General features: G+C 34.7%; 3 protein-coding genes, 2 long non-coding RNA genes and 1 other non-coding gene across 7 annotated transcripts in view; 3 read left to right on the top strand and 3 right to left on the bottom strand.

Moving 5' to 3' along the window:
• On the top strand, positions 794–5527 carry LOC105173975 (transcription factor E2FA). 2 transcript variants are annotated; one of them, XR_848797.2, is made up of 15 exons: positions 794–1238; positions 1791–1983; positions 2169–2222; positions 2310–2395; positions 2467–2555; positions 2673–2727; positions 2932–2984; positions 3075–3125; positions 3214–3262; positions 3346–3411; positions 3495–3571; positions 3680–3911; positions 4317–4383; positions 4472–4657; positions 4748–5527. XR_848797.2 is itself a non-coding variant. In XM_011095919.2 (14 exons), the coding sequence occupies exons 1-14, from the start codon at positions 1002–1004 to the stop codon at positions 4603–4605; spliced, it is 1443 nt and encodes a 480-aa protein (XP_011094221.1). In that variant the 5' UTR covers positions 794–1001; the 3' UTR covers positions 4606–4847. The 2 variants fall into 2 exon arrangements, 1 of the variants encoding a protein (XP_011094221.1); XM_011095919.2 differs by having other exon boundaries at positions 4472–4847.
• On the bottom strand, positions 5958–7634 carry LOC110012806. The gene is made up of 2 exons (XR_002288003.1): positions 7250–7634; positions 5958–6690 (listed from the first exon to the last, which is right to left on the bottom strand). It is a non-coding gene; the product is annotated as an uncharacterized LOC110012806 (long non-coding RNA).
• Positions 8442–12284, bottom strand: LOC105174202 (probable carboxylesterase 15). The gene is made up of 2 exons (XM_011096229.2): positions 11561–12284; positions 8442–8894 (listed from the first exon to the last, which is right to left on the bottom strand). Exons 1-2 carry the CDS (start codon positions 12226–12228, stop codon positions 8585–8587), a joined length of 978 nt encoding a protein of 325 aa, XP_011094531.1. The 5' UTR covers positions 12229–12284; the 3' UTR covers positions 8442–8584.
• TRNAN-GUU lies at positions 14983–15056 on the top strand. The gene has a single exon. It is a non-coding gene; the product is annotated as a tRNA-Asn (tRNA).
• On the bottom strand, positions 15307–15873 carry LOC110012897. The gene is made up of 2 exons (XR_002288086.1): positions 15782–15873; positions 15307–15578 (listed from the first exon to the last, which is right to left on the bottom strand). It is a non-coding gene; the product is annotated as an uncharacterized LOC110012897 (long non-coding RNA).
• LOC110012930 overlaps positions 23095–23801 on the top strand; it is an 8831-nt gene continuing 8124 nt past the window's right edge. Inside the window, exon 1 of the mRNA XM_020698066.1 lies at positions 23095–23266. Coding sequence (XP_020553725.1) covers positions 23095–23266 — 172 coding nt within the window. The remainder of the gene's footprint in view (positions 23267–23801) is intronic.

The raw sequence follows: 23801 nt of genomic DNA, 5'->3' as shown, positions 1-23801 counted from the left end.
AATTATATATTAATTACATAATAAATATATTATATTTATCATATAATTAATTCAAATTATGTATAAATATTTTTAATTATATATATTTTATTAAATAAAACAAAATATCAAACCTCGTAGCATAAATTGACTTTAAGTTAAATGTATATATATAATTATTTACTGATCAAACTAATTGCTTAAAGTAATAGTTATTTTATGAAAGGAGCAAATTCTTTTTAGGGTATTTTAGTGGATTAATGCAATCCAGTCGCCTGAGGTATTATAAATGAGCAAATTAACTCTTTATGAAAAAAATACTGATTTACCTTTCTTTATATTTTAAAATAGAACAGTTTACATCCTCGTCTAAAAAGATAAATTACTTCATTTTGAAAAATATAAAAATATATTTTGCTATTTTTGTTTCTCACAAATAAACAATTTACTTGTTTGAAATATCACGAAAGATTGTTTGCATTTTTTATTTCAATATTTTAGTTCATGCACATCTTGCTAATCAAAATAGTTACTCTCATGATATTTCTATTAATAAATAGTATATATATATATGTATATTGTTTTTTGAATTTTTATTGTTCCTTACACAACACCTAAAAAAGAATATTGAAGTTTTAAATTTGTTATTAGATCAAAATTATAACATAATTTGGGTTAATATGTGATTACACTTAAAAGTGGGGTAATAGTGGTAGTAAAGTAATAGTGGAAGGACCATATTGAAAATACAAGGGAATTCTCCTTTTCATTTTTTGGCATTTTTCGCTCCACTTCCCTCCACATCTATCCGAACCAAAATTCCCTCCCTTCCCTCGTTTTCTACTCCCCAACCCCAACACTCTCACGCACACAATACACTCTCACGCACACCAAACTTTTCTCCATATGTATGTATATCTATCAAAACCCTCATTTCCCTCTCTATCTCAAATGCTAAAACCTCTCTACAACTCCTTTTGGATTTTGTTAATTTGATTGATTTAATAACGTAATAATCAATAATGGCTGGGCGTGGAGCGCCGAACCGTGACGCGGCAGCGACTCCTCAGGCGGCGGGGTCCAATGGCCAGATCCTCCACCACCAGCAGACGCCGCCAACGTCGATCAGGCGCCATCTCCCGTTCGCGTCCATGAAGCCGCCGTTCGTTTCCCCAGATGACTATCACCGTTTCTCCACTCCTGCACGCGCCGCCACCTCCGCCGATCACCCTCCCGAAGCTATTGTCGTCAAGTCTCCTGTGTGTTCATAATTCTGTCACTACATTTTTATTTCACTCCTGTTTGTTTGCCTATCTCTTGCGTCTTTTCTAATTTTGGCTTTTGACTGTGCTATTAATTCCTGAGTGAATGTAAACTATCTTCGATATTTATTGGGTGGGTTTCTTTGAATCCTCATCTGTTGAATTTAGTGATCTAAAGCATTGAGCACATGGATAGTTGGAATTATTATCCTTGTAGATCTGTAAGTTTCTCCATAGCGTGACTGGTTAGCCGTTTCAATAGTAGTTTGTAAATTTGGCACCTAAATCGTGCTTTGAGCATTTGAAACCTTCTCATTTATAGATTAAGCATTCACCCTTGAATTTGTCATGCCATTTTTTTATCAATCCCAAAAAGTATCCATTAGCATGTCTAACACACATGATATCAACAACATTGCTTTTGATAACATAAAAAAGAAGCACTCAGTTTAGGTTTTGAAGTTCCTGGATGTCATCCTGAAGTTTACCGGAGTATTGTTTATGTCTACTATATCTTATGATTTTGATGTTCCAAATGGTGTCTCTCAGCCCTTGAAGCGGAAGAACGGGTATCAAAGTAATGAAGTTGAGTCTAGTGAGTGGACAGCAAGTCCAGGATATAGTGATGTCGCTAACAGCCCTTTCCGTACACCTGTATCTGCTAAAGGAGGAAGAACAAATTGTCGTTCAAAGGTCACCAAGAACAACAGATCTGTACCTTCAACCCCGATTGCTAATGTTGGTGAGACATATTGTAATATATTTGTCGTTATCTATACTAAATAACAACAATCATCAGATGTATTTATTGAAAATTAATTGTTTAAGATTGTACATGACACCCTTTACAAACTCAAACATTTAAGGTCCTTGATAGTTTTATCGGATTCATATACCTAATAATGACATCACTGGACAAATTTGCAGATTCTCCATCCTCTCTTACTCCTGCTGGCAGCTGCCGCTACGACAGCTCCTTGAGTAATGACAGCATTCTGTATTTGGGTTTACAATTTTAAGCTGTAGTTCACCAGTCTAATGCCGATTAGTGTCTTCAATACTAAACAGGTCTTTTGACAAAGAAATTTATCACTTTAATAAAGCATGCAGAGGATGGTGAACTTGATCTAAACAAAGCAGCTGACACTTTGCAGGTGATTCATCTCTTAATGAACATACATTTTGAGCAAGTATCTACAGATTTAATTGAAGTTCTGTCTTACAGGTGCAGAAGAGACGGATATATGACATAACTAATGTCCTTGAGGGGATTGGTCTTATTGAAAAAAAGCTAAAGAACAGAATTCGCTGGAAGTAAGACTGTGTTGCATATGAGAAGTATTGTGGTTATGCTTTTAGATTGCTATCTTAATGTATGGGTAGTGGCAGTAAAATAAGAACTTAATGGGGATCCATATGATTACTAACCAGGGGACTTGATCCTTCAAGACCTGGAGAAGTGGACAATGATGCCACTCTTTTGCAGGTATGTGAGAATGACATTCTTCTCCAAACAATTTTGGTTTAACTTGTTCTTCGTGTTTCCTATCATAATTGTCCATCGACTTGCCTAAACTTGGAAGTCTTGATATGCTTGATTATTCTGTTGAGACTTTTACTTTTGATGAATGATAACAAAAGATCATTTGAACCATCAGCAATGTGTGTTTTCTTTTGTTTTCATCTGCAGGCGGAAATTGAGAATCTTTCCTTGGAAGAAAGAAACTTGGATGAGCAAATAAGGTTTAATACTTAATTGTTCATTATTTTCTGAAGCAATCCAAGCTGCCATCATTGTATTACCTTATATCATGATTCTTCAAAATATTACAGGCAAATGCAGGAAAAGTTGAGATACTTGAGCGAAGATGAAAACAACCAAAAGTAATTCTCCTCCCTACTGATATTACATTGTTAGAATAACTTGAACAATTTTCTGATCCATACCCATGTTTCACTTTGGCTGTTGCAGATGGCTTTTTGTAACCGAAGATGATATTAAAATTTTGCCCTGTTTCCAGGTTCATTTTCCTTCTATGGAGCTTACACATAACAATATTTGTTAATAAGATGTTTTAACTCTTTTAAGTGTTAATTCCGACAGAATGAAACCCTCATAGCGATCAAAGCACCCCATGGGACCACCCTTGAAGTTCCAGATCCTGATGAGGTATATCTAAGATAACCGAGCTTGCATGAGCTGTGCTAGAGTCATTCTGACCGTCCAAGTAAATTTTAATTTTTTTTATACAGGCTGTTGATTATCCTCAACGGAGATACAGAATTATACTTAGAAGTACAATGGGTCCAATTGATGTTTACCTTGTCAGGTATTAATCTATACTTTTGACAAATGAAAATTATGGTTAACCTCTTAATTTTCCACAAACTGTCGTTTATCCCTTTCCCTTTTTTAAAGTTTTTCCTTTTTGATTCAGCCAATTTGAGGAGAAGTTTGAAGAGATGAATGGAGTTGAACAATCAACTAATTTTCCTATTGCCTCGAGTTCTGGGTCAAATGTGAATCCAGCAGTGGAGAGATCCTCCTTGGCACACAGTGCACCACAAATTGAAACTCAGACACAAGAGAGCCATGAACTTAACTCAGTGTTTGGTGCTTCACAGGAATATGCTGGAGGAATGACAAGGATTATCCCCTCAAATATTGATGTAAGTGTGGTCATCAGGGATGTGTGCATTTGACTGGCTTTTACTAAACGATACTTGACACATTGATTGCCGTTATCTGGTGCAATATGGATTTTGCCAGTGCACAAGTACCTGATCTTTTGGTTCTTGTTTGGAGAGTTCATTAGGAACTAATACATTAGAGTGCAGTTTTTAGAAACTGAAATGAACGGGTAACCAAGACTATATAGCGTAGTTTTGTCATCCTTGCAGCTTTAATTCTTTCCTTTTTTGCTTTTTATTGATCTTCATCTTGAAAGGATTTTCACTATTCCTGAGTGCTAGCATCATTTTGTGGCTGAAACTTTTTTGTAGTTCAGACACATTTGTTTGCTATTTTTTACCACAAGAATGTATTTAACTTAAAGGTATTCTCTCTTTCTGCAGAATGATGCAGACTATTGGCTTTTATCAGATGCAGATGTCAGCATCACGGACATGTGGAAGACAGATTGTATTCTTCTGCCAAAGCTTGTTCTAGTTTCCATGCTTCTTGCTTATGTATCTTGTTTGAAAGCTAAATTCTATGACTTCTATTGCAGCCGGTATGGAGTGGAATGATGTAAATTTGCTTCATGAAGAGTTGGAAATGGCTGCAATTGGTACACCAGGACCACAGACTCCATCATCTAGTGTTGCTGATTTACACCCGGTTGCCAATGTGCCACCTAGGTGATACACACTTTGTATAATTTGTTGGACAAGCTGACTCTTGTCCTATTCAGATGGTAAAAAGACTTGCCTATTGGTTCTTGCTGCCCTGCTTATTCTCATCACGAATTACTTGAAGACATTGGATGTGTTGGCAATGGACATAGTAAACTTTGGAAGAGGACATGCAAGAAGAATCAAGATGGCGGGTCACTGGGAGCCATGGCTCCAATGTACCAGTTGCAGAATTGCTTGACCTCGTCCACACTTTCTAGGTGAAAAAGCATTCATTTTTGCCATTTCCATGTGAAATGTGGTGGATTGTCTGAAATGAGGTGAGTGACATAGGCTAAACTTTATGAATACAACACATGAACTGAGGCTGAAATTTATTGCTCATCCTGATCTCTGGTTAGATAGCAAGACCATAGGATAAAGTTACATTGCTGCTGATTAATACCTCATCGATTCTTCAAAAACATAACATATGCTGCTATGTAAAACTGATATTACATTATTCATCAAATGAAGCAGTGCATCCAGATATGAAACTGGGTATCTACAACTTGCAAATACTAAAATCCAACTTGTGGGCTGGTATGATCTTTCGATTTCATTTAGGCCACTAAAACGTCCGTCTACTTAGTAATGTGGTTACCTCGTTCCGAAACTTAATCCAGCAACAAGATGGATGAGAACTGAACACAACTCTGCTCACAAACTCAAAAGCTTGAGGACACTGTTCTGTTTGATAAGCTAATAACTCATGGAGTATTTTAAATTACTTGGATTGAGCTCATCTTAAGTTTGAGCTATCAAAAGCTTATTTTTGAAGTGGTTAGAATGATAATTCTGTACAAATTGTAATTTCTTTTGGAATATTGATTGATTGTATCAAAATATGAAAGGTTGATTAATATTATGAGACTATGTTATTTGTTGCAAGACTTTGCGTCTTTTTGAATTTGTAACAAATATGTAGGGATCGACCAAATTCCCTCTTCAGACAAACTTTGACACAAAGTGAGGCTATGTTCTTTTGTATCATATGTTGAGTATTTTATTATATTCATCCTAATTAAATATTCTTTTGCATTTATGAAAGCTCATATGACCACGTACAAAATTAAGAAAATGTTGAGAAGAAAATGTCGAATTCAAGAGCTTCGAAATAGTAATGAATATTGTTGGACATTTTTTATATATTGTATCCTTGTCTTTAAAGTTTAAATTGTTATAATTTAGATGATAATATGATTGAGGATTTAAAGAGCTAGCTTTATGTGTAATATTTATGTACTATAATATAATATCAAACACATACAATCAATCTTAAATAATTAAACTTCACTAAACATGGCATAAGCGTATCATAAGGTCTGTATCATCTTAAACCATTTACTAAACATGGTATGCTAATTACCAACTAATTAATTTATCATTCCAAATAATCATTTGAACCCTCATCACCTACTAAACATAGACCGCATGACTCTAAACCAAATTATAAGTATACGTGATCAAGACTGAAAATCACAACCAAAGTAGACAAAAACAAATAGATAGGACTCAGACAAAAAAAATTCTTTAATTGTCAACCTCATCACATTTGAGCAGAATCATAAAATCATGAACAATGATTAACTCTGTCCATGAACAGCCTTCCATGTCCCCAGCTGAAAGCCACAAAAATCAACTGCAACCATCTTCAGCTTCTGGTGCATTGTTCCTAATCTGTACATTACCTTAATTTCTATTCTCTCTTCAATTCCACATTGATGTAAATATTCTATACATTCTTCCTTCATTTTTTGGGTGTTGTCATTCTGAAGGTATATTTTTAGGGTTCTTTATATCATAATTCGTCAACGCAAATCTAATCTTTATACAGTAGCTATGCTAAGAGATGTTATGATGGAGGAAGCATGCCTTGAAGTCACAAAAGATGATTATAACTCAAACCCAGTACTTCAAGTTGTTGTTCACGACTTGTGGTCCTCCAAATGTTGCAACAGGCCAATAGTTTCATATACTATCTCTTAGCATCTCTAAGCGCGTCATATTACTGAGGGTATCAGCCTCATACGCATGCTTATAAAGTTTGTCAATTCTGCAGGAAGTCAAAAGAGAAGGTTTATTAGCTCCCCTTACAATTTCCTACTTCAAGAAAACATTCAATAATAGTTCTTACATACAATATCACATCTAAAAGTATCCGTAATTACTAAAAATAGTTCCAACTTATAATTAGCTGATGCGGTATGATCCACATGATAAAATATTTCTGGTTTATGAGCAAATATAATAACTAATTAAAGAGCTTTAGATCGATCTTTCTTAACGAACATCTTGCTCAACTAATATTTATCTTTCTCCGTATAATTGAAGATAATTAATTATAATTGTTTGGAACTCCAACTGCTTTGCTCTTTGTAGTGTGTGAGTTTGGGGGGGTATATGAAACTTGAACCTAAACATTGATTTCGATTAATCCTAAACCTAGTTTATATGTCTCATTCACAAATCAGACATGGAGAAACGGATCAAGATAAGCCACATAACAGTCACAAGTATATATATTTTATCCCAATCAACATTCCTGCAAAACTGGTAATACTCTAAACTAGGAAAAAACTCTTGATAACTCACACATGCAAAAATAAGACTACCTGCAGTAACATTGCACGCGATGTTCTTTCTCCGTGTTGATAACTTAATAAGAGTAAAATTTCCTATACCGCCCATACCAAAAACGGGGATTCTCCGACCAATAAGCAATTTCCCACCTCCATCCTTCTGGACACTTTCTGCTAAATGGAGCATCTGAAATTGGGAACTCATTTCTGTCCACCTATAATTAGGTGGAGACTGAAAGTAAATCTGCAACTCCTGTCTGAGTTGCAGAAGATATGTGTAATAAACCCTCGTGAAGACCGGTGAGCTCAACCAGACACTGTTGACCTATAGCTATGATCGTTTGCATAGTACGTTAATTGTTTTATAATGAACAAGTTGTACTATTAAAATCTTATCTCCTTATATTAATATCGTGTTCTACGATGATTGAGGGCTGCAGCTGTGCACCATGATAAAAACATTTGTATGGGAGTTGACTTGACTTGTCTTGTTAGTGCCGACAATATTTAAGTAGAATGAATCAATGATCATCTTGAGGGGTTAGATGGAATGGGTTTGATGATGGATTGTGAGGTGCATGCCACTCGATTCCACCTCTTTTTATTCTATTTTGGTAGATTAAATTTGAATGGGTCTAAAAGCAGGTTGAAATTGGATCCAATTATTGGCTTCTAGAATTCAATTCAAAACATAATTTGATTTTTTTTTTTCCTCTTTCCGAATTTTCAGTTCTCATTCGTTGAATTTTGTCTCGTACCAACCAATTATTGTTCTTATGAAGTTATTTTACAAATGGCAGAAACTATATATATATATATAATATTAATTAAATTTAAGTTATTAGAGACAGGAATTATTTAATATTTATATTTTAAAACGTCCCTTTCACTTACAAACTCTACACATGAAAACTTTCATTTTTATTAAATAGATGGTAATTAATAAGATTCAAACTTAATGTCTCTTATTTAACCTCACTTTAATAACATGTCAAATGATCACCTAATTTAAAAATTTAAATTATTACAACAAAATAATAACAACAATACTTTAAGATTTTCACAAAACATATTAACTAAATTACTCATATATGTATAATTCAATAAATTATATCAATAACTCAAAATCAAAATAAAAAAAAATAAACAAGAAACTAATATATATAAAAAGCAGAATTAAATTCTAAACAGTCGAACAACTTTAAAGAAAATACGAGGCTGAAAATTCACACTCCAACAACACTATACGCTGTATAAACTATCGTAACCAAAAACTTACATTATATATATAGCTCTAATTAATCTGATCTCTTTTCAGAATATGAAAAGAAAAAGAGAAATAAAAAAGAAAAGTATATATATATATTTCTAAAGGGAGCTATTTTTATAGATAAATTGATTAATTTTTTGTAAAACGTAGTTGGCGACTTGTGAGAAAGGTTGATTGACAAAGAAGCCATGTTGGTGGTGTTGGAACACCACGTACTCCATATCTTTCCCCATTTCTTTCAATCTCTTGGAGTAGTCCTCGATTCTGTCTTTCATCACTTCATTGCCTCCAACCAGGACCAGTATTGGGCCCAGTTCTATGGACTCCAGACTTGGGCTTGATGGCCCAAAAGGGTTTGCCAGTGGATGGTCTGCGCTGTTCCCAATCGGCACTGATAGTCTCCAAAATCTTTTTGTTCACGCACATTGCAACATTATAAGTACGTCTTTTTTTTAAATTATAGTTATAATTATAAATATTTTTTTTTATCTAAAGTAAAATTTTTACAAGTATACCCCTTATGTAAATAGTGACACCCTCTCAAAAAAAAAAAAAAAAAAGACATATTTATAATTTTGTACCGTAGAAAATATTTGTATAAATAGACATAATTTCAAGAAGTGTAGCCGTGTAGATGTACTTTACTCTAATTAAAATTAAATTTCAAGAAATGTATTTAATTATGCAAAATAAGAATATTTTCTCTTCACATTATTAAAATATTTAAATTGGGAAAAATGCAAGCAACCCCCTTGTGATATCCCAAATGAGCAAATTACCCCCTTATGAAAAAATAAATAGCGATTTACCTTCCTGTATTTTTTAAAATACAACAATTTACCTCCCTATGTTTTTCAACATGAAGTAATTTACCTCCCTATATAAGGAGGTAAATTGCTATATTTTTTTCATAGGGGGTAATACGCTCATTTTCAATATCACAGGGGAGTAAATTGTTATTCACCCTATTTAAATTCCATATATATATATATATATATATATTTGGAGATGAGGGTGATGATTGAATTCCAAGGTCCATGTACTAGAAAGAAGAAAAATTCTTACATAAATCAAGTTTCATCGAGCCAATTCAATTACAAAACAAATGTGATATATTTGTTATTTGATTAGTCACTTTTTTCTGAACTATACTGCAATCACATCGTAAATATATTACACTTATCATATAATTAATTCAAATTCGACCAAACTCGATTTAGATTGAAATTTTCATAAAAAAAAAAAAAAACAGCGACAGAGCAGAGGAGATAATTAATGGTAGGGCTGGAAAACCTATTTTGAAGGGTATTATATAGTCCACAAAATAAATGGGTTGGTACAATGATCATGGGAAAGATGTGATGATTGGGAGTGGGGAGATAAGAAGAGGAAATGGAATGAAGTCCCTACGTTCTTTAATTTATGACAACCACAACATAGGAATATTACATCATGCATCTTCTCATTCTTTCTTTCATCTTCATCTCCATTCTCTTCTTTTCAACTTCTTTTGGCTAATCCTAAATCCCACTTACCTCTTTATCTGTCCCTTTCATCATAAAGTAGTACTCAAATTCAAACATCCAATCCCACCACTAATTCCTACTTATTCTTTCACTTTTATCTACCACTAATTCATTCCTATTAACTACATCTAAATCATTGTAAATGACTGTTATTAATTATTATTAAATAAAATTGATATAAAAATCACAGTTAATAAACATTGTGTGATTGCAGTCAATAATTGTCTACTAAAATTATTTTCTTATAATTATGGTAATTAGATTTGGAGATTATAATTTGAATTTATAAATCAGGTTTACAATATTAATTAGAGGTTGAATTGAGGAAACGTTGGACTAGTTACTTTCGGTGTCATTGGTTGATATAAAGTGGAGCACTCGGGGAGTCAACATTTATGTTCTTGACTAGGGTATGTTATAATGGAATTTTTTAAAATTTGTTATAATTACGTTAATTTATTTTTTTGTTATTCGACAAAATATAAATAACTTCACAAACTAACAAATACCATATGATGTGAGCCCATTGTAAGACTATTTATAATTTTTCAAATAACGAGAAAGTATTTATGATTATAACAAAGCTCAGGAGAGCTTATTGTAATTTGCTCTATTGATTATTAAGCACCGCAAGGTGAAGAGCCTAGGGGAGTGCGGATTGGATTTTCTATTACAAAATCTGTTTTATCTTTTACTCCATTTAACATACACACACTATGTGTATATAATCAATCTTTTTCTAAATAAAATATGTGATTTTATTTTTATACATTTGGAGTATATATGTTAAATAAAACAAAAAATAAAATATAATTTACAATAAAAATCCAATTCGACCCGAATGGATCTTTAATTATTAAAGCTAGCTAGGCAACAGTGTTACATTTTGAATACACTAGGAAGCAATATTCTGTGTCACCCATCCCCAAATCCACGCACACCGATACTATGATTTCTGTATACTAGATTGCAATAGGAAATTAAGACCAATATGTATTCCGACATATTAGTTCATGAAAAATGAAAATCCCATATTGACTATGATTTAGGGTTGAGAGACATATATTATTGGACCATACTCATCTCCCAAGGTTGCTCAATGGAATATTGAAATTTTGAAAGAACCGACTGTTTTTTTGTACATACAATTCCATTATTTTATCTCAATTATATCTGAATTTGAAGTATTAATTTATTTCGTTTCTATAATATATATATATATATATATAGCTTATCATTATTTGAATTATATATTATGATCAAGAATCAAGAGTTTGAGTGATATTAATTTGTATGCGGACATTACTCCATTTATATATTAATTCTCTTAATTATTTCGCTTTGTATATGGATAACATAATATATGATATGTACTACAACATATGAACTTTGAATTATTATGGATTATTGAAATGATTGAGCATGAAATAATCCCTATAATTTGTGGAATTAATTAAAGTCGCGGAAATTGGTGTCCTCGTCCCATGCAAATTCAATTTGTACGTAAAAGAAATAGGGAAAAAAGAAAAGAAGGCTTTTCAGCGTTACCTGTCAAGAATCTCTAGATTCAAGAATTGTTCGGGTGGTCCTTCTGCTTCAGACTTTGTTCTCACTGTCCCGCCAAAAAACGGAGCCATCAGCACGTAACCCCGCACCCGAACCGGGGCCAAATCCGGCGACCCACGGCGGAGCTCCACTGCTAGATGGTGGGCCAGGTTCCCGCCTGAAGAATCACCCAATATGAAAACCCTGTCAAAGTCTACTCCATCCCCCAGCCATTCATCACCACCGCCGCTTTTGGATATCAGGGCCTGGTTTTGGAGCCACTTAACGGCAGTCAAAGCATCATCCAGGGCGGCGGGGAGACGGTGCTCAGGCGCGAGGCGGTAGTCCGGGGCCACTACTAGGACTTGCAGCGCCGAAGCGAGGCGGAGACAACAGCTGTGGCAATTGGGCCACGTCCTGGAGCCGACGCAAAAGCCGCCACCGTGGAAAAAGTATAGAATGGGGAGCTTGGCGGCGGAAGGCGAGCGGGGTTTGTAAAGGCGGAGGTGGAGGTTGTGTTTCTTGTCGAATAAACAGTCTTTCCAGACGGCGGAGCCGTCGTCTTGAACTTCCATTGGGAAGTTGATGTCCTCCGACCGGAGAATGGAACCGTCGCTATATACTTGGACAATTCCTAGGCAGTCTTCGACTACATGAGGAAGAGAACCCATCTCTCTCTCTCTCTCTCTAAAAGTTTACTAGGTATGGTAGATTCTTATGAGGAAAAGCAAAGAAATGAAGGCATATATAAATAGGCTGGATTGCTGGAACGGAACGGGGAAAAGTTGGAGGATGTAATGGATAATGACAAGGGCATTTCTGGAATTACAGTGATAACTTAAAATTTATATGCCACACACAATACATAAAAAATGGATCTATTCATTATATATATCGTCAGTGGATAATTCATTTATTTTAGATAAAAAAAAATATTTAATTATAATAAATAAATATTGTCATTTAAATGAATTAGATTATTGTCTATTTCATTTAGTATATCACCCGCCAATTATGCTCCTAATCTAAAATCTCTTATTTGGACATCAACTTTACAACTGTGATAAAATATTCCTTTCAATACGATCTACATATAATTTTGAAAGTAGATAAGAATAAAAGATATTAATGAAATATTCAAAGATTAATCTGATGAAATTATAGTTATTACAATAATATTTGTGGAAGAATTCTTGTAATATATGAATGTGATCTTTGACTTAATATTCCAGTAAAATGTTACAAATTAATGGTAGCCTTGTAATTCCCAAGGTCAATGTAAGAACACTAAGTCATGTATCTCGCTCATGACTGTTAACTTCTATTGATTCACGTGACTTTGATTGATTTTGACTTCAAATTCAAAATTATATATATTATTATATATATGTTCATATATTATGTATATATTAATATATAAAATAGTTTTCTATTCTTAAAATCATAAAGCACAAGAAAGGGCCGTGTATCACACCATCTCTATTGCCTTTGTTTTTTTTTTTTTTTTTTTTTTTTTTTTTTTGGTTTTTTGTCTTTTTTAAAAATACCAAAAAAGAAAAGAATTACATGGTTGCAACCCCGAGCGCTAATCACCACCCTACCACCAATTCTACATCATCAATTTTCCAAATGGGATGGATACATCTATATATATGATTTGTCTGAATCTTACCAGTTCACTGATTGCAATCAACAACATGTGGATGGTTGCAAGATGGACCTGGACCTCCCTGATCTCCCAACCCAATTACAAAATAAAATAAAATATTAAATGCAAATACAATATACGTAATTTTCCTGGGATTAAGAATGTTTTTGGACTATATATATATAAATGCATGTACGCAGTTCGAAACGTGGAATAATCAATTGAAGGGGGGTTGAATTGACCACTAATTTGTCTGTGGGAGTAGTGGTATTAATACAATGCAGGGTTCATCATCGGATGAGATGAGAATATGACACTTATTGTCTGAAATTTTTGAAATTACTAAGGAAAATGGACACTAATTGTTTTCCCAACCATCATGGACACATGCCCTGCCCCATTGCCGCTGTATACTCTCCAATTCCATCACTATACTTTTTCTACAGTCAACTCAATTCTTTCCTTGTTTTTTTTTTAGAGCTTTTTTGTCTTGTTCTAAAAATTTCCATTCATTGTTGTTTCTATTCAAATTTTACTAAACGTGTTTTGAATAGATTATAACAAATAATTTCAGCTTACTTTGTATTTTTGATACTGGACACGTCACATTCAAGAACCATCATTGTATTTGTCCTCGGACAGTATAATTAAAGATAAATATATACTAAAACGAATTTGGGATTGTAAATCCTAGCCCACGATTATTTATTTGATATCAAATTAAATAAATCAACAGCGCATGATTGAACAAAGTAATAATTCGTTTAATTCATTACACACACTTAAAAAAAAAAAAAAAAAGAACAGTAATTTGATTGGATAAGGATATATGCATGCATTGGATCATGTTAATCAACTTTCACATGATAAACCACTAACAAACAATTATATATGGCCCGACGACATGCATATTGTAATTCAGAGAGCAATATTGTGAGATTTTTGGATTATTAATATCTGGAGAACTGTAGAAATGATCTTACTAGCTAGCTAGTACCTTTGACCATCCCAATCATGATAAAAATCAAGTCGCTATCCAAAAATTTGGACGATCAAAGTTGATCTTAGTGCTTTTTCCTGCATTATCAGACATGATTTTCTTTTTTTCTTTTTTGGAGAAAAAGAATAGTGTAGGAAGAAACGGTTATAAGTGGAATATTACGATTGATGTAATAGTTTGTATTTAAAATTTGAATGTTTCGTCTCATCAACATTTGTATATTTTAAAAAAAATTTATTTACATAATCTGTATTGTAATGAGTGATAATAATTTAAATTATTTTTTTTTGACTCATTTAAATCAACCCCATATTAAATAAATTAATGGTCTCGTCATAATATATATAATTTTTTGGTTGTTATATGATGTAGGAAGTGATGGAGCAACCACAAATACTAATTGGAATGATGAATATTAAATTATAGCATATGGTAGACGTTCTAATATAGTTTATGATATCTAATGAATCGGGAAAGATTTCGGATGCGACTTTTGTTCTCTTTTTTGCATCTTTATTTTGGCGGGTGATGAATTAAAAATTAGAGCAGAGAGTACCCCATTAAATCATTATCTAACCTACTTATTATTAATATTATTATATGAAATACGAAAGTATGTGATTGCGACTAAAGATTGTTTTTTCAGTACAATGGGGGTTGAGAACATGAAACCCATGATCTGTTTTTTTTCATGAAAAAAGTGATGTTAATTCAACTAATTGATTGATGGAGGACCATAACTATTTGATATATGGTAGAATCCCTCGAATAACAACTGCTGGAGTAGCTCAGTTGGTTAGAGCGTGTGGCTGTTAACCACAAGGTCGAAGGTTCAAGCCCTTCCTCTAGCGTCATGATTTTCTATCTATATTTTTCTATTTTGATTATTAATTCATTATCCCCTACCCTTACACAAAAACAATTAAAACCCACTCAAGTTTTGGACATTTAAATCCTTAAAGAACCACAATTTCAGGATCTTTCTCTCGAATCTTTACAGCATTGAACAAACTTATTCTGGAGTGAATGAAACCATCAATTGTCTTCACACTGATTTCACAAATTCTTGGTTTGCTTAGTGCATCCTTTTCACAACAAGAGGCTTCCAAAATGTCTGATCTATTAGGATTTACATACACATAAGGTTTAAGAAAAGAAGACAAGAGGAACTTCAAGAAAATCTTTGTATCAATCTCAAGGTTGTCCTAATGCATCATCATTCCGCTACAACAGTTGATACAAAATGTGCAAAACTAGAAACAAACATGGGGAGGAATGAGCTTTCCAGGATTCATGATGTCATTGGGATCCAAAGCAGCTTTAATCCTTTTCATAGTCTTTAGCGCCTCCATCCCGAGTTCTTTTTCCAGATACTGAAACAAAATAATGGATATTATTATCAGAGAACCAATCATTCTTTACAAAAGATCCGAGCGAGTCCCAATTAAAAGAGGGCGTCGTTAGGGGATGAAAGTAATGGTTTTGTTCCTCAACGGCCTCAATAAAATCAAGTTTTCCTGTGGTGATGGTTCAATGGAAGCTAATTGCAGCACAGCTGTTTGTGTATTGAAAATACCTTCATTTTCCCAGTGCCAACTCCATGTTCTCCGGTGCATGTTCCTGCTCACCCACAAAATCAAACAATTTTAAGAAAAAGAAAAGGAGAAGAGAATATCTAGGTTTTAGAATTTTATGTATTTTTCCATGTGTCCAAGACCCCTAAACCCTAAACCTCAATCTTCCACTCATTTATCATACTAGAGGGGATATAATGAGAGAAAATGAGTGGAGGATTGATAAGATCTGATAAATGTCTTGGGTGGTTATGATCTGCTAACCAATTCCTGAATTGGTTGCCAGTGACCACTACAAAATGTTGTAGTTTTGAACCTTGATTTTGGTGCATTTAGCCATTTTGATTTTCTTCCTGCTAATAGCGGTCTCTATAATTTTCACCCTTGAATCACATGGTAGTTTCTGTAATATCAACTTGATTTTTGGGTACTCGCATGGAAGAGGGAGAATGGTCCTTTTGCTCAGGAACAATTAATCAGTTATATATAAGGTAGCTGATGCTTGACTCATGCTTGTGCTTACATGTGGCTTATTGTTTATCACGTAAAGAATTAATCATTCACCTGCCCAAGTTTTTGTTATTTTTCTGCCTTCAGATACTTATGGGCAGTTTCATACATATTTGAGTGGTAACAGTTTCCTAGTAATGTGGTTTTGGTATTGCAGAAACCAGGATATTAGGCCTATAAGTTGTTGAATCTGTGGTGTTGCTTGATAAATGGCACAGCTGTTCCTGTGCCTCTTATTTAGATTCATTACTGGAAGGAGACACTAGCTTTAACTTTTTGGAAGAGAGGGTAAGTTTCATGAAGTAATCAAAATCCATTACAAGTTTTTATGCTAACTTTGTTAAAGGTTGAGGCGTCTTGTGTGATTTATGTTTCTTGTTGCTTGGACTTTGCTAAAATGTCTCAGTAAATACAAAGCTAACCCAGTGCTAATTGCTTTCTGTTAACCATCCCATGTATTCATAGCATTTTAGATTTTGGTTTACTTTCTGATCTCATGTTGCTTTTGAGCAGTACGGGTAGTTGGATTACCTTTAAAGTACTTTTCTATTTCTTTTTTGTTTTTCTTTTTAAGGAATTGAAGGCACTTTTCTGAATCAGGTAAATTGCAGGAATTGAAGCGCAGGCGAAAAAAGAGGAAGAGTAGCAAGGAGAAGAGGAGGAGGAGGAGTCACCATCATTTAGATGATGATTCTTCTGATGACTTTGCTAATCTGCGGTATAAAAGGAGGAGTAGGAAGGCATATTCATACTCTGATTCCGACGTCAGTGCTTCAGATGATTCGCGAGTGGGTAGGGGCAAGAAGCGATCCGAGAAGAAGAGCAGGAATCATCGCCATATATTCGGTCCTGTTAGTTGAAATATTGCAGTAATGCTTTGGAATTTTATTGAGTTTAAAGTTGTTTTACTTGTTGGTTGCTATTCGATGCTTTCGGGGAAGCCTGTCTGTGGGCATCAAGAAGAGCTTAACTATTGCTGCTCTTTTGAATCCAGTGCTATTATTGGAGCAAAGAGGTTCTAGCATTTCTCAGTGTGTTTTATTTATGTAATTGTATTAGGACAATGATTTTGTGATTAATATTATCCAATTTCTGATCAACATCTCTGAAAATCATAATCTGGTGTAGCAGGTTTCTGTTGAGATCATGATGTCCAGGAATATAATTTTATATGTTCTAATCAGCTACTATATTTCTTTTTCAATTTTATCGACCACAAACTTGAGATATTTTGCTGAATGATGCCCCATCCTTGTTCTGACTTTTTCATTTCTTTGTCTGTGCGTCTTTTTGTGTGTGTGTGTGGGGTGTGTGCATGTGCGGTGTGTGTGTGTGTGCATGTGCGGTGTGTGTTTGTGTGTCTGTGTGTGTGACGCCCAAAAAATTATAATATATAATTGGGATATTATTTGGTAAATTTTTATAAAATTTAGTTAATTGGTAAATAAATTGTGGGTCAAAATTGGAATATAATAACACTTGAATGAATAATTGGAGTTTGTTATAATATTTTGGGACAATTTATATTAATTAAGAAAATTAGGAGGGACGTAATGGGTATTCTAAGAAAAGTGTAATTAAATAAATAATAATATTATTATTATTATTTATATATATGTCTTAGTAAATAATCTATATATATTAGTATATATATTAATGAATAATATACATATACATGTAATTAGAGAGAGAGAGAATTGAGAGTGGGAGGTGGGGCCATCACCCCCCCCCCCCCCCCCCCCCCCCCCCCCCCTCCCTTCCTTGGTACACACACATATGCACACAACACACACAATTTCGGCCAAAAAAAGAAGAAGAAAAGAGAAGGAACAGAGGTACGAAAAATTGTAATTTTAATTTTTATTAATTTATATAATTATATTATTTAATTAGTTCATTTATTAAATGTTGTTTATATTGAGCGATGTACCATTTAACTAGAATGTTTTACAAGTTTGGCTATTTAAAATAGTGTCAAATTAAATATCGAATTGGATATAAAAATGATATCATTGACTAATTAGATTATTAAATTCATTAGATTTAAATATTACTATAGCTAATTTATATAATTCCATCAGAATTGTTAACCAAATACGCAATTATATGTATTATTGTTCAATTAAAGAGTATAATAGCAAGAAATTGATAGAAAGTTCATAGAAATATTCTGAAAATTATATCTAATAAATGGTATGCTAATAAAGAAGAAAAATGAAGATTTGTATTTCGATAGAAATAAAATATTAAAGAATTGTTAGAAATTGTACAAATGATATTCAATCTTATATTTAAAAGAAATTACGATATTCTCGATATATTAATTGTGTGTGGTATAACTCATTATAGGATATGGGGGTAAAGTGAAAAGATCGAACCACTATCTATTGGATAGATAAAAGCGTTGTAAGGTCGAGGTAAGTAATTAATTAGTATTATCTATATAAGTCTCCTTTATTTATGGTTTTACTGTTATATGAATTTGTGGTTCATGTTGATGTTGATTTATCTGAAAGTATATGAGTGATGGATGATCTGATTTGATTGACGGTATTGTGTGCGTGGAATGAGGAAATGCTTTGAAATATATGTTTGTTGTTTGATATATTGTGGATGTCTGGAATGAGAATATGTTGATATATTGTTTTACGTTACTAGTTGCTTACAAGAATGGTGATATGTGGAAATGAGGGAGTGGTGGAAATTGAATATAATTGTGGTGTGAATACCCCTTGATGTATTGAAAGCCTATAAGGCGAAAATATGAAATGAAAAGTGCTATGTGCGAAAAGAAAGTGTTATGTGCGAAAAGAAAATGTTATGTGCGAAATGAAAGAGCTATGTGCGAAATGAGATTGATGAGCCGGCTGTCAAGGGGATTCACTTGAATTTATATAACGGTGAATTGAGTTGGCGGAAAAAACACAATATCACCTTCTGGTAAGCAAACTAGGAAAAATGGAGTTTGGTTGGTTGTCATATTATGAGATAGTCATGTGGTGTAACAAAACTGATTATGTTGGAATTAAATTGATTGTATTCCATTTGTGTTGTTTGTTTATCTTGTTTGGGCTGTGTTTGATATACATATATAGATAAGGCTGGTTATTTACTTACTGAGTGGCAGGCTCATCCCTCTGCTGACATTTTCTTTCAGGAGTAGACTTTGAGGTGTTTGACTATTGAATAATAGGTCTACGTGCTATACTCAGACAGGTCGGGCCAGTATGTTGTTTTCTCCTCTTTGTCAGTTAGAGTACAACTCACATTTTGATGGTATAGAGAGAACGTAAGCATGGAGATTACCTGTGATGGACTACTTGTAGTGTTTGATGTGCATATATGATGTTTTGGGTTGATTGTGTCGTTATGATGTTGGGATTTCGTATGCAAATTAATTAGATGATTATGTGCGAATTTATATATATGAACATAGGGACTACTATAAGTATGACGTTTAGGGTAGATATTGCCCTTGTAGCGAAAGGGGTGCTACAGTGTGTCATTGTAGAACATGTTTTACTTCCATTTTAAACATAGTAGAAATGAGGTGGTGCTTTTATCTTATGCGCCAACGAATGCCATCCGCGTCTTGTTACATTTTCCATGCGACAACCTTTTTTCTCGTGCAGGATGTAACTATAGTTTCGCAACATTTTATACTCATTATGGGTAGTGTGTGTCTTTGTGGTCTATTTATGTCCTTTGTAATAATTTTGTGTGCTTGCATAGATGTGTATTCTCATTTTTGTTTACCTGATATGAATGGGTATTTATTGAAATGAAGAGCAATTATAGGATAGGAGAGAGTCCATTGTCACTCTGATTCCGACGTCAGTGCTTTAGATGATTCGCGCGTGGGTAGAGGCAAGAAGCGGTTTGAGAAGAAGAGCAGAAAACATCGCCGTGAAGAGACTAGCTTCTACAGTGGGTGATATGTCTTATGCTTTTAAGGTTCCTCTGAACTGCTGCAAAGTGTGCCCTATTCAATCTTTAATTTGGTGGTTGATGAGCTTCTTAATGAAAACCACTTTAGCTTAGTGCAAAATGCATTAGTTTGGTGCATTTGCTGTTTTTCAGTTTGATGTAATGTATCATTTTAATTGCTTTGTTCTTCCGATTGTAAGAATTCTGATATTTACTGAGTATGCTATGTGTGATTACGACATGTGATCGGTCCTGTCAGTTGATATTTTGCAATAATGCTTTGGAATTTTATTGAGTTTAAAGTTGTATTACTTGTTGGTTGCTATTTAATGCTTTGGGGGAATCCTGCCTATGAGCATCAACAAGAGCTTAATTATTGTTGCTCTTTTGAACTCAGTGCTATTATTTAAGCTAAGAAGGTTGCAACATTTACCAGTGTGTTTTATTTATGTAATTGTATTAGGACAATAATTTTGTGATTAATATTATCCAGTTTCTAGATCAAGCTCTTTGAAAATCATGATCTGGTGTAACAGGTTTCTGTTGAGATCATGATGTTCAGAAATATATTTTTATATGTTCTAATCAGCTACTGCATTTCTTTTTCAATTTTATCGACCACAAACTTGAGAAGTTTTGCTGAATGATGCCCCCTCCTTGTTCCAGCCTATTCATTTCCTTGTATGTGCGTTTGTTTGTGTGTGTGTGGGGGTGTCTGTGTGTGTGTGCGAGTGTGTGTGTGTTTGTGGGCTGTGTGTATATGTTTGTCTGTGCATGTGCGGTGTGTGTGTGTGTGCCTGTACGGTGCGGTGTGTGTGTGTGCCTGTACGGTGCGGTGTGTGTGTGTGTGTGTGCCTGTACGGTGCAGTGTGTGTGTGTGTGTGTGTGTGTCACTGTAGAACATGTTTTACTTCCATTTTGAAGATGAAAGAGGTGTGGTGGTCTTTTATCTTCTGCGCCAAAGAATGTCATCTGCGTCTTGTTACATTTTCCATTCTCCTTCAATTTCTAAGTCTTCATTTCTATCTTCACAACCCTTTTCCTCGTATAGGATGTCACCACAGTTTCGCAATATTTTATGCTCATTATGGGTATTGTGTGTCTTTGTGGTCTATTTATGTCCTTTATAATATTTTTGTGTGCTTGCATAGATGTGTATTCTCATTTTTATTTACCTGATATGAATGATTATTTATTGAAATGAAGAGCAATAACAGGATAGGAGAGAGTGCATTGTCGCTCTTCTTTTTCCTTACAATATATCTCGTTAGCAAGAGTGGTCTCAGATTGATTTATTTTACAAGAGGGGATACAGTGAGAGAAAATGAGTGGAGGATTGATAAAATGTGATAAATGCCTTGGGTGGTTATGATCTGCTAACCAATTCTTGAATATATTTTTATATGTTCTAATCAGCTACTACATTTCTTTTTCAGTTTTATCGACCACAAACTTGAGAAGTTTTGCTGAATAATGGCTCATCCTTGTTCCGGCTTTTTCATTTCCTTGTATTACATTTTTTGTATGTGTGTGTGTGTCTGGTGTGTGGGTGTGTGTGTGTGTGAGTATATGTGTGTTTGTGGGGTGTGTGTGTGTGTGTGTGTGAGTATGTGTGTTTGTGGGGTGTGGGTGTGTGTGTGTGTGTGTGTGTGTGAGTGAGTATGTGTGTGTTTGTGGTGTGTGTGTGTGTGGGTAGGTGGGTGTGGGGTGTGTGTGTGTGTGTGTTTGTGTGCGCGTGTGCGATGTGTGTGTGTGTGTGTGTGTGTGTTTGTGTGCGCGTCTGCAATGTATGTGTGTGTGTGTGTGTGAGTATGGGTGTGGGGTGTGTGTGTGTGTGTCACTGTAGCAGATTTATGTTGAGATCATGATGTTCAGGAATATATTTTTATATGTTCTAATCAGCTACTGTATTTCTTTTTCAATTTTATCGACCACAAACTTGAGAAGTTTTGCTGAATGATGCCCCCTCCTTGTTTCGACTTTTGCATTTCTTTGTATGTGTATTTTTTTTAAGTGTGTGTGTGTCTGGTGTGTGGGTGTGTGTGGGGGGTGAGGGGTGTGTGCGTGTGTGGTGTGTGTGTGTGAGTATGTGTGTGTTTGTGGGGTGTGTGTGTGTTTGAGTATGTGTGTGTTTGTGGGGTGTGTGTGTGTGTGTGTGTTTGTGTGCGCGCTGCGATGTGTGTGTGTGTGTGTGAGTGTGGGTGTGGGGTGTGTGTGTGTGAGTGTGGGTGTGGGGTGTGTGTGTGTGTGTGTGTATGTGTGTGTGTCACTGTAGAACATGTTTTACTTCCATTTTGAACATGAAAGAGGTGAGGTGGTGCTTTTATCTTTTGCGCCAACGAATGCCATCTGCGTCTTGTAACATTTGCCTTTCTCCTTCAATTTCTAAGTCTTCATTTCTATCTACACCACCCTTTTTCTCATACAGGATGTCACCATAGTTTCGCAATATTTTATGCTCATTACGGGTATTGTGTGTCTTTGTGGTCTATTTATGTCCTTTGTAACATTTTTTTGTGCATGCATAGATGTGTATTCTCATTTTTATTTACCTGATATGAATGAGTATTTTTTGAAATGAAGATCAATAACAGGACAGGGGAGAGTGCATTGTCCCTCTTCTTTTTTCCTTTCAATATATCTCGTTAGGAAGATTGGTTTTGGATTGACTTACTTTACTATAGGGGATATAGTGAGAGAAAATGAGTGGAGGATTTATAAAATCTGATAAGTGCCATGGGTGGTTATGATCTGCTAACCAATTCTTTAATTGGTTGCCAGTTGGTTGCCAGCGACCACTACACAGTATTGTAGTTTTGGACCCTAACTTTGGTGCGTTTGGCCATTTTTATTTCTTTCCTGGTAATAGCAGTCTGTGATGATTCTTCTGATGATTTTGCTAATCTGTGGCATCAAAGGAGGAGCAGGAAGGCATATTCAGGCTCTGATTCCGACGTTAGTGCTTCAGATGATTCACGAGTGGGTAGGGGCAAGAAACGGTCAGAGAAGAAGAGCAGGAAACATCGCCATGAAGCGGACTAGCTTCTACAGTGGGTGATATGTCTTGTGTTTTTCAGGTTCCTTTAAACTGCTGTTAAGTGTGCCTTATTCAATCTTTAATCTAGTGGTTGATGAGCTTCTTAATGAAAACCAATTTAGCTTAGTGGACAATGCATTAGTTTGGTGCACTTGCTGTTTTTCAGTTTGATATAATATATCATTTTAATGTGTGTGTGTGTGAGAGTATATGTGTGTTTGTGGGGTGTGTGTGTGTGTGTGTGAGTGAGTATGTGTGTGTTTGTGTGCGTGTGTGATATGTGTGTGTGTGTGTGTGAGTATGTGTCTGTTTGTGGGGTGTGTGTGTATGTGTGTGTTTGTGGGGGGTGTGTGTGTGTGTGTGTGCGTGTGTGCGATATGTGTGTGTGTGTGGGTGGGTGTGGGATGTGTGTGTGTGTGTTTGTGTGCGCGTGTGCGATGTGTGTGTGGGGGGGGGGGGGTGGGGGGGGGGGGGGGGTTGATTTCTTTACTCGAAGGAGACACTAGCTTTAATTTTTTTTAAGAGAGGTAAGTTTAATGAAGTAATCA

Source organism: Sesamum indicum, linkage group LG11 (assembly GCF_000512975.1).
Source record: "Sesamum indicum cultivar Zhongzhi No. 13 linkage group LG11, S_indicum_v1.0, whole genome shotgun sequence".
Classification (NCBI taxonomy): Eukaryota; Viridiplantae; Streptophyta; class Magnoliopsida; order Lamiales; family Pedaliaceae; genus Sesamum; species Sesamum indicum.
Note: the sequence above shows the minus strand (reverse complement) of the source record. Positions and strands in the feature narration are given on the sequence as shown.

Excerpts from the sequence above, each read along its gene's own strand:
- LOC105174202 (XM_011096229.2), bottom strand. The coding sequence starts at position 12,228 with ATGGGTTCTCTTCCTCATGTAGTCGAAGACTGCCTAGGAATTGTCCAA. Across the intron at positions 8,895-11,560 it reads AATCTAGAGATTCTTGACAG|ATTTTGGAGACTATCAGTGC; the intron begins GTAACGCTGAAA and ends GTGAACAAAAAG.
- LOC105173975 (XM_011095919.2), top strand. The coding sequence starts at position 1,002 with ATGGCTGGGCGTGGAGCGCCGAACCGTGACGCGGCAGCGACTCCTCAG. Across the intron at positions 3,126-3,213 it reads GAAGATGAAAACAACCAAAA|ATGGCTTTTTGTAACCGAAG; the intron begins GTAATTCTCCTC and ends TGGCTGTTGCAG. Across the intron at positions 3,572-3,679 it reads ATTGATGTTTACCTTGTCAG|CCAATTTGAGGAGAAGTTTG; the intron begins GTATTAATCTAT and ends TTTTTGATTCAG.